This window comes from Henckelia pumila, chromosome 4 (genome assembly GCF_033568475.1).
Source record: "Henckelia pumila isolate YLH828 chromosome 4, ASM3356847v2, whole genome shotgun sequence".
Taxonomy (NCBI): domain Eukaryota; kingdom Viridiplantae; phylum Streptophyta; class Magnoliopsida; order Lamiales; family Gesneriaceae; genus Henckelia; species Henckelia pumila.
In genome coordinates, this window is record NC_133123.1 from 33,511,632 (window position 1) to 33,523,147 (window position 11,516).

Genomic DNA, 11,516 nt, shown 5'->3' on the forward strand with positions numbered 1-11,516 from the left:
CACAACATTAATTCCATCAGGTAGTTAATTTTCAACAAAACAACCTGCGTTTCATGTGCAATACACTTATTTTTTTCCTTCTAAAATATATAAATTTTAATATTTTACAATTTATATATATTACTTTTTCGAGGAGAACTACATTTTTGGTCATGTTATTTACATTTTTTTTCATTTTTATTCATTTAACTATGAATTTGTAGTTTCCCTCCTGTAACTAGCACATGTTTAATTTTCATTTTGGTCCAATTATGGTTTAATTTTCGTAGTTTAGTCCTCCAACTTGTGTGTATTAATTGTTTTTATTTTTCATTCTTTAACATGTTTTTTTTTTCAATTTTCGTTTCTTTTATGATCGATAAAAAAGATCAAAAATAAAAATAACTAGAAGCTAAAAGATAAAAAATGCAAACAATATAGTTATATGACAAAAATGAAAATTCACCGTAACATGATCAAATATGAAAATAAAACATTTAAGTTACATGATTGCATATAAAAAATTCACTTTTAACTGGAAAAGTGCAAATAATTCTCTCAAAAATATAATTCTCTCAATTGGTGCGAATCGTTCAAGTCGGACACTTAAACTTAAAAACAAAAAATAAAACTAAGGTTATGTTTGATACGTGTGATTGGATTATTAATGTAAAGATAATTTATGGGATAAGTATATTTTTTCAATATAATTATAAAATATATTTATAAAGCTTTAATTTGTTTGGTACGTTTTTTATGATAAGGATAAAAGTGTGGACAAATTTTCATTAGACTAAAATACCCCTCGTCCCTTCTATTATTACATATCATTTATTTTTTCTTTATTTTATTTTTTAAATAAAACCAATGTCTCAGTGATCCAAACAGATCAAAATCTTCATCATTATACACTCTCTTCCCCTCCAAACCCACCTCATTTGATTCAATTTGAAAACTGGAAACACGAAACAAGTATCCAAATAAATCTTTGATGCACGCATTGACTTCAACTCCAGTATTTGTACAAAAGGAATTAAAGGGAAATATGAAAACGTACAAGAAAATCCCGAAGCTACACTTCACAAAACAAGGCAACGAAGAATTCAACCAAAACAGGAGAAACTAAAGAGCATCAGAAAATATTCACCTAAAGTGCACTCGGAGGGGGAGGTTTTCTCGAGGTTTAAGAGCGGCGGCGTTTGGAAGGTGAGGCTGGTGATGAGTACGGAGCAGCTGTCGGAGATACTGTTGCAAGAGGCGAGGACGGAGGAGCTAATTGAGAACGTGAGAACGACAGTGATGTGCGCCACCGGGTCGGCTTCTTTTGAAGCGAAGAGTTTAAATAATTTTAATTGTTTGATTAATTTTAGTTTGTTTCCAAAACAAAATGTGAAGAGATATGTCCACATCTGAAATGGCTCCAGATCTGTAACCGAGAGAGAGTCTCGTAGTGAAGTCTGCAGGAGTGTGTGTGTGTCGTCGGAGAGAGTTTGAATTGGGGTTGGTAAGTAATAAGGAGGGAGAAAATGGTCATTTTGTATTCATTTTCCGGTTACTGTAGCGAATAGGATTAAGAATACCTGCTTCGACGTGTGTTTCAATTTTCGTCCTTTTCAAGCGCAAACAGTAGATTTATGCCGGGCCCAGAGTTATCCCAACAATTGCAAAACTCGAGACAAACACCAGATTATTTGCTAATCATGAGGTTATCACCCATATCAAACAGGCCCTAAGAGTCTAGTCAGAATCCGCGGGAAAACATTATTTCAACCTTTTTTTGAAAAAGATTCGACTCTTCCTTTTTTTTTATTTTAATAATATTCTGTTAAATTTAATTTTTTATGAATTATTTAGAAAAACCCCATAATTTTTAGGTTATCTATATATATACTTGTTTCATATGCTACACGTCAATCATTCAACGTGAAAATGTATCATTCTATGTGAGAGAAAAATTTATCATTGTTAAAATTGTCGGCTTGAGTAGAGAATATAATTAAGAAATCAAATTCTTAAAAAAAAGAAGTAGCTTGTATGTAATCCCTAATATTGATGTCATACTACATATACATATATATATATATAATAATTTACGACATCATTTGTTGTGAATAATGTGATTAATTGAAATACATTGTCTATCAATTGACTCAAATTCGAAAATAATTATGCGTCGTTCTTCTATTTCAATTTATTAACATATTTTATCTCAAAAAAAATTTATTATCATATTTTTTTTCATTATTCTACACCACAAACCATTTCGACTTATCAATATTTGATATATGGCTCAGATGATAAAACAATTTGAAGGGGGTTGGTGGAAGCGCTCCCTCCACCTACCCCATCCATATGCTTAAAAATAGATGGTACAGATATCCATCATAGTGTTTGAATCAGGCGAGACTCATATGATCCAACGGTCAGTTGAACTCCAAGTGATACTAAAATACGATATATCTTACATGTATTATCTCAATAATTAATCTAATATTTTATAATTTTTCACGTAAATAATATATCATACATAAAATTATATGCATGATAATGATTGGGGGATGAGACACAATAATAATTGGGGGCCGGCAGGTGAAAGTCGCTAACATATATATATACATTAATACATACACCCGCCATTTTGTATATAGGATTATTCTTCCAAAGATTGTTTTATCTAATTTTTGAAGATCCGTCACGTTACCATGTCGTGATCATGTATAACATGTTTTTTTTTTTTTTTTTATCAAATAATAATAAATTATGTTTCACTCGAATCATTTTATTATGGGAGAATTGGTGTTCAGTCCCTAAATCCAAAAACAAATTAAGAATCAGTCTCTTGTCAGAAAAAATTTGTTTGCACTCCCTGGGCCCACATTATTTTACTCGGATAAAATTAAGTACAAAGCATTGAAAATATGGTACAAATACAAGATATTTGAGCACTAATTGTTCAAGATCGAGTACAAAAAATACAATTTTGAGCATAAAATCTAAACATCTTTATTAATGTGAACTTGCAACATGTGTTTGAGTACTCAAAAATCATATATTTGTATCAGATATAACACATTCGGTACTCAAAAATCACATATGCGTATCATATTTTCAATGTTTTGTACCGATTTTCATCCAAATAAGATAAATGTGTTATTAATATCAATATTTTTTAGTACTTGAAAATAATATATTTATACTAGATCTAACACATTTGATACTCAAATATCATGTATTTGTACCATATTTTTCATGTTTTGTATCGAATTTTATCCGAAACAAAACATGTGGGCCCAAAGAATTTAAACAAAGTTTTTTTTTGACAGGAACTGATCATTAATTTTTGTTTAGGTTTGGAAACTGAATTATAATTAACCGATTCATTATACACATGCATCACGACACAATCATTTCCAGTTAAATATATATTTATTTATTTGTCATCGATGCAGCGCGTGTTGACTAATTGATTCAATGGATATCTCTTCATGCAACAATCTTCGCGTCGTTTTGCTCTCCAGCCCGGAGGCGGGGCACGTCTTCCCGATTCTGGCCCTCGCCGACCGCCTCGCCGAACAGCACGGCGTCCGCTCCACCGTTCTTCTAGTCACCACCGGCGCACCGTCGGAATCCAATCTCGTGAACCCTCCAAGAGCCGAGGGACTAGTCGAAATTATCCGACTTCCTCCTGTTGATATTTCGAAACTCGTAGGCCCGGATACCAAAGTGGTGACGCAAATGTACATGATGATGCGGGAGGCCGTGCCTCTCGTCCGGTCCGCCATCGCCGCCATGGACCGCCGTCCCGACGCCATCATCGTCGTTTACTTCGGGACCGAGTCGCTGAAAGTGGCGGCTGAGTTCGACATGCCCAAGTACGTGCTATTTACTTCCACTGCATGGTTTCTTGCGTTGTCCGTGTATTGCCCTGTTCTTGATGAAGAAATCAAGGGCCAGTACATTGATGAACCGGGTCACTTGAAGATTCCGGGTTGCAAACCGGTTAAACCGGAGGACGCCGTGGACATGATGCTGGACCGGGACGATCAGCAGTATCGCGAGTATTTAAGGATGGGGAAAGAGATCATCTTATGTGATGGGATTTTGGTAAACTCCTGTGGAGCTTTGGAGCCCAAAACTCTCCAAGCTTTCGTGGAAAACGAAGCCATGAAATCAGTACTACTCAAGTCTCCGGTGTATCCCATCGGTCCTTTAACGAGAAGGGTCGAACCGACGGGCTTAAATAGTGGAATATTGATGGATTGGTTAGACCGACAACCCAATCAAAGAGTTCTTTTCGTGTCGTTCGGAAGCGGTGGGGTGCTATCTGCCGAGCAAACCACCGAGCTAGCTTGGGGATTGGAGCTGAGCCGACAGAGGTTTCTGTGGGTGGTCCGGCCGCCAAAGAAAGGCCACGTGAACGATTCGTTTTTCCCGGATAACATCGAGGGGACGGAAGATGACTATTTGCCTAGAGGGTTTTTGAACCGGACCGAAAATATAGGAATGCTCGTGCCTACATGGGGTCAACAGGTCGAAATCCTGGCGCATCCATCGATAGGAGGATTCATGTCGCACTGTGGATGGAACTCGACTTTAGAGAGCATAGTGAGTGGCGTGCCGATGATAGCTTGGCCACTTTATGCCGAGCAAAGGATGAACGCCGCCTTTTTGACGGAGGAGCTCGGGGTGGCGGTGCGGCCGGAGGTGTTGCCGACCAAGAAAGTGGTCGGGAGGGAGGAGATAGAGAAGATGGTGAGGACTTTGATGGAGCACAAAGATGGGGAAGCCATGAGGGAAAGGGCTCGACAATTGAAAACTAGTGCTACAAATGGCCTAAGCCAAGGTGGCTCGTCTCACGCATCTATGTGCAAGATTCTGTCAGATATTGAGGCCAAAAAAAAGAATGGCATTAATTAATTAAGACGAAGTGGAACAGATAATGATCCTATGTTGTAAGCAATGGAGTTTTCATTGTTTTAATGTTAAGGTAGTTTTTTATGAGCAGGGTTTGAGCAATAAATTGTGCTTGTGTAGCTTTCGCTTGCAAATAATCATGTAATAAAACTTTTTATTCAGACCACTTTTTCCATTAATTTCAGGCGTGAAGTTTAGGAAATTCAATTAGCAAAAGGGTCAAAATAACGTGGAATACATTATTTATATATATAACTATATATTATTGTAAATTTGGAAACAAACGTACCATCAAACGGAGTAAAGTAGAGACCACACCCTTTGATTCCATACATGGTTAGGTTGGATATAAATAAAAATATGACATGATTGGTCCATACTTTATGTTAAATGTCGATGGAGCAAGCTTTTGTTACCAATATGTCCAAGAAAAATAATTATAGTTTTATTTGACTGGCTTAGCCAAAATGGTGTAAAAGTCAAACTGACGTCACTGAAAGATTGTGGGTTACAGTTGTATCCAATCTTTAATTTATTGGGCTAATTCTATCCTAACCCAAATTGATACATGTCTATTTTTTTTTCATATTATTCTCACTTAAATTTGGTGAAAGAACTTGGTTCACCGATTCCTTTGAAACATTTTTCCTCCAAATAATTCACGTTACATATCTATTAAGATCGAAAATTGTAATTTTAGCCTTGTAAAATGACGTGTTCTTGCGTGGTCGTATAAAATTTGGAAGAGTGTGTATATATAGTGAGATTAACCAATTGAGGTTCCGTTTCTAATATTTCAAATTAAAGTACGAGTGTTACAAAGCCAAAAAAAATAAAACAGATTATTTGAGAAACAAAATAACATAATATTGATTATACGAATATGATAGAGAATTTATTTTTTAAAATATATTTTTTCTGTTAAATTAAATTTAACAATTATCCTCACCCATGTTTAATTTTTTTTAAAAAATAGATTTATATGTGTGGAATATTTTAAAAAAAGATAGGTATCTCCGACCCTATATTTGCACCAAATTTGATTTTTTTAATAATTAAATATTTTAAAAATTATAATATATTTGTAAATTATTGTAAGTAACAAGGAATTTATATCGAACCATTCATTAATTATTATATATTTGCAATTTACATTATCTACCAATTAAACTATTAATTAATAAGAGAATTAACCCAGAAAAAAAAATTTAAAAGCTTTGCACCAAATTTGGTGCAAAGATAGGGTCGGAGACACCATCGTGTTTTTCTAACCAAACTGAAATTTCATTCAAATTGAAGTCAAAGAACCAGTATAATCACTAATATATAAGTACATCAATTAGGGAAAAAAAACATAAGCATTGTAATAAATAGTAAGATTGGTATATAAACATATCACGGTACAAACAATCATTTTTTTATCGACAGAATCTACCAGTCTACCACTGTATAACTACCTTAAGTTCAAGGGAAACATTTAACCCGATGTTAGGAGTTCGATTCTCTATATCAATACATTTTTGGACTAATATGTGGCAAAGAATTTGTCTATACTCTATTGTGATTTACATGGTCAACTTAATTTGTATGTTATTAAGCCTATTATGCATTAGTTAATGTTTTACCCAATGTAGTGCGCATCAAAAAGTAGCGACATAGAGTTTTCACGTCATGAAAAATAATATCAGTTCATCCCAAAGTTTGGGTTATAAACTTATAATATTCAATTCAAAACTAATGAAAGTTTGGTCTCAATATATTAATATTCAAAGATTAAGGGAGTGTTTGGTAGACCTTCTACAAAGTACTTCCTAGTTTCTAGTTGCATAGAAGTGCTTTTGAGTATTTGTAAATGTTAAATTCTGTTTTAGCTTCTACAACTTTTACTCAAAAGCAAGAAACTAAAATTTGATGTTTTTTTTAGTTTCTGCTTTTTTTGTTTAAGGTATAAAATTACAATTAGTTGACATATATACCCTTAATCAAACATGTCATATTACATATGCTTTTATTATTTTTTTAATTTTACATTATTATTACAAGCATTTTTTTTAAATTTTACATTATTATTACAAGCATTTATTTAAATATATATATTTATATATATATATATTGTATTTTCATACATTTTTGTACGTATCTTGTATATTTATACAAATTTTTCATTTTTAATATTTTTATTTTTTTTTAATCTTATATATTTTTTCAAGTATGCATCTTATAAAAAATAAAATATTTTTGATACAAAATTCATAATGTAAAATAATATATAAACTCATTTTTTATAGTGTGAGTATCAAAAATTAAATAATTAAATAAGGGTATGGTTGTCACTTAGTTAAAAAATTAAGTTTGGAAGTAATTATTTTCCAAACACTAAATTTTAGCTTGTATTAGCTTTCAACTTCTATTTCCAAACACTTCCAACTTTAGCTTTTCATCAACTTTAAAATAATCTCTACTAGAATCACTTTTAAATAAGTAAAAGCTCTCCAAAACACCCCCTAGATCAGAAGCTGACAGAAAACGTATTGTAATTGTAGGTTAAAATCAAGAAATTAATTTTGCACGAGTATAAAAACTCGTGCGGGTGCCTTAGGGCTAAATATCACTAGTAAACGTAAGATCAGTCTTACAAAGATAATCCTAGTGATTTTACGAAAAGTCATTAAATCCTAAATTTTTCAACAAGTTGAGAAATCAAACTTGCATCATAAATAAATCAGAGTAAAAACAATAGATGCAACTCCCGTAGCCTAAATTTGAAGAGACACAAAATATCTTCGAACAACACTATTCCCACAGTGTTGTCTCTGATGTCTTCAACACGAACGGCAACACGGGGACAAGCAACGACGATGGTTGCAAAACTTCTTCAGAATCTTCAAATTCTTCTATGTGATTTTCTTTGAAAGCTCTTCTGAATTATCCTCTGAAGTGTACGTTTGTTTGTGCTCAGAAATCCTTTACTTATAGATGAGAGTCCAAACATGGAAGGATTTCCTTGTAGAGTCCTACACAATTAAAGAAATAAGTCTTTGTTAGGAATAAGACTCTTTTGAACACAAACAATAATATCTCGATAATATTTGATAACAATGATAACCAATAATTCCTTATCAAGATATTAATGAATCTAGGTAAGTATCTATCTATAGATTTTCGAGAAAAACATATAATATTTAACCTATCATATCATATCTTGATAATATTTTATAAACATAAATTACTTAATTTCTTAATAAAGATATAATATTCATTCTAGATAAATATCTATTCTAGTCAATATCGCGAGCATAGAATATTTATACTAGATCCTATCTTTGTCTAGAAGGCAAAATTCTAATGCAATCTAATTAATCTCAAGGTAGAAATTTCAAGGAATTAAAATTCCTTTCAGAAGCTAAAGCAAACGCACCAACGATTCCATCAAAGAAACACATACTTTGAAATTAAAACAATGAAGACACCAAATTAAGAAAGAAATTCAGAGCAATACATGTAGGAAATATCATATTATTTCTTTTTGGCCTCAATTCTTGACAGAATTTTGCACATCGATTGGTGAGACATATTAGTGGCCATTGCCACACTTTATGTAAAAGCGTCGCATTTTTTTCAACGGTTTATTTTAAACCGTGACAAAAATTTGCGACGGTTAGTCTTAAACCGTTGCAATATATTGCCACAGTAGCAATTAAGTGTGGCAAAATTTGCCACGGTTTGACTCAACCGTCGCAAATAAATGCAACGGTGACTTATGCAACGCTAGTGGAGAACCGTCGCAAAATCGTTGCAAATTCAAGTTTGCAACGGTATTTGCGACGCTTGGACAGTCGCAAATACCAGATTTTTTTTGTAGTCGTTGTCGGTCATAAAAAGACCTAAAATGAAAATATTTTCTATATTTGACCCGACCAATGAAAAATATTTCGTTTTTATGCCTGAAAAGCTAAAAAAAAAAAGAAGAAGAAAACATAAAAACATTGACTCAAGTCAAGCTTTTGGTTAAAAATTAATAAAGTTGAATCGAAAATATTCATCAAATTAGAAAGAAATACTTTCTAAATTAAAAGTTATCACAAACTCTCCTTAAATATATTTGAATACAGAATTTGAAATCTCAAAACAATGTACGACCTGGAGCTGGCATTGAATTACATTGGAATTTTTTGTTGGAGAAGTCGTCAAGAATAGATGTGGGATCGGGTCGGGATCCGTTCCGTAACCCCCTTACCCGATTCCCGTCCCGATAGAAATTGTGATATTTTTTTTCTCCCGATCCCGCACCCAAAAAGTGTCGAGACCCGAATGTTCGGAATCCCGAACATTCGGGATCCCGTCCACTTCAAAAAAACTCGGCGTCTAGCGACGGTTTTAATAGCCTTAAAGCGTCGCTAAATTTGAATTAACGACGAATTAGCAACGAATTAATAAATGGTCGTTAATTTCTTCGTCGTTAGGTATTAACGACGAATTAAAAATAAACGTTGCTATTAGCGACTAAAATACTTTAATTTCATCGCTATTTGAGACAGTAATATTTCGTCCTAATTGCGACAAACATATATTTCGTCTCTAATAGCGACAAATATAATTCGTCTTTAATTGCGACGAAAAATAATTTCGTAGGTAATTGTGACAGCCTTCATTAGAACTTTCGTTGCTAATAGCGACTAATTTTATTTATTAAATCTGTCGTTGTTAGCGACGAAATTGTAAATAATTTGTCGCTATTAGAGACGTTTTGTAGATAATTTCGTCGTTACATAGCGACGTATTTTAATGATTTTAGTCATTATTTGCGAGGAATTATTTATAAAATCGTCGTAATTGAAACAAAAATATTGCATTTAGTCGCTATTTTAGGGACGAAATATTTATTAAGGTTCGCTGAATTTCGCGATATATATATATTTTTAATTTATTTTGTTTTTTATATTGCTAAAATATATATGAAATGTACGATCATATACATTAAAATAAAGAAAACATTAAAATTAGTTAACTACTACACAAGGTTTGATTGTTTTTCTACATAATTTACTGTACAACAAACTAACAGACAAAATAAAAATAAGTTTTTCGGATCAAACTGAAGATGGCAGATCCGGGGTGGCGACGACGACGACGGCGGCAACGACGGTGGCTGCGAAAAATTCAAAAACACATTAATTTACATATATACTAAATTACATATATATGTATACATACTCATATATATTTATACATTTATATATATTTTATATAATATATATATATATACCTCAGCAAATGAAGATGGCAGATCGGGGGCGACGGAGACGGAGACGATGGCTGCGAAAAAGTCAAAAACACATAAATTTACCCGTAATTTTTTTTTAAAAAATATACAATATTATACTAACATACAACTTAATTATATTATTCAACACTAACAGGCGGGAGCAGCGGACGGCGGCGATCGGAGATGACAAAGATCTACGGCGGCAACGGCGGCGGGAGGGCTGGCGGCCTTCGTAAGCTTCATTTCATATTATAAACACATTTACAACCCAAAAATTTTGAAATTAGTCAAAAACTTTTGCAAGATTTATACATAAAATATACGTACGTACAACTATAAAAAAAATACCAAGCTTATTATCTCAAAATGGAAGAGAGGCTGGCGAGGAGCGGCCGGGCATCAGGCGACGATGAGCAGCCGGGCTTCGGGCGGCGATGAGCGGAGATTGGCGGTGAACGGCGAAAGAGAATGGATCGGCCGTGGGAAAAAAAACGAAAGAACAAAAAGGAAACAAGTGAGGTGGCTAGCGTTGGAACATATAAATCTGAAGATTAGCGACTACTTGTAAAATTGAGTCGCTATTAGCGACCTATAGAGAATAATTCCATCGCTAATAGCGATGAATATATTACAGCATCGCTATTAGCGTCAGAAGTTAAGTCGGGGAGGTTCGATCCTACCCCATGAGTGTTTTCCCCATGAGGTAGGTAGAAGTATGTGATTGGTGCAAATTATGTGAGTCCCACATATTTTGCACTAATCATAAAAGTCCACACCACCCACGGGATAATACTCCATGGGTAGGATCGAATTTCCCAGTTAAGTCGTCGCTAATAGCGACGAGTGTATTATATTCGTCGTTATTAGCGACGCGCTAAATTATTAGTCGGTATTAAAGACAAATTATTGTTTTGTCGGTATTAGTGACTTATTTAATATTTAGTCGTAAATAGAGACGGAAATAATATTTGGTCGTAATTCCCGACTATTTCGTAGATGTTCGTCCCTAATTTAACGACAACTCTGCCATATTGTCTCTATTAGCGATGAAATTTAATATTTAGTCGCTAATAATAGCGACTAATTTTTCACACTTGTCGTAAATTTGAATTAGCGACTCCATGATTTACAGCTGTCGCTAATAGCGACAAATTTCAATAAAACGTCGCTAAATTTAGAGACGAATTTTAAATTTTCGTCGCTATTTAGCGTGCTTTCTTGTAGTGGTCGGATCGGGAGAGGGTAATCCCGAACAATATTTTTTTTTAAAAAAAATCTATGAAAATATTTTTAAAAAAATTATGAAGAAATTCAAATAATTTATTAGTACATTACAAATAAATTAAAATTTCATTGT

The 11,516-nt window shown here is 33.4% G+C and overlaps 1 protein-coding gene and 1 long non-coding RNA gene across 2 annotated transcripts; one reads left to right on the top strand and one right to left on the bottom strand.

The window, feature by feature from the left end:
• The first annotated feature begins 3,401 nt into the window (after nucleotides 1–3,401).
• Nucleotides 3,402–5,100, top strand: LOC140865555 (anthocyanidin 3-O-glucosyltransferase 5-like). The gene has a single exon (XM_073270233.1). It carries the CDS (start codon nucleotides 3,451–3,453, stop codon nucleotides 4,894–4,896), a length of 1,446 nt encoding a protein of 481 aa, XP_073126334.1. The 5' UTR covers nucleotides 3,402–3,450; the 3' UTR covers nucleotides 4,897–5,100.
• A 4,807-nt stretch (nucleotides 5,101–9,907) lies between these two features.
• Nucleotides 9,908–10,753, bottom strand: LOC140894569 (uncharacterized). The gene is made up of 4 exons (XR_012153865.1): nucleotides 10,508–10,753; nucleotides 10,312–10,396; nucleotides 10,160–10,209; nucleotides 9,908–10,042 (listed from the first exon to the last, which is right to left on the bottom strand). It is a non-coding gene; the product is annotated as an uncharacterized lncRNA (long non-coding RNA).
• Nucleotides 10,754–11,516: the final 763 nt, after the last annotated feature.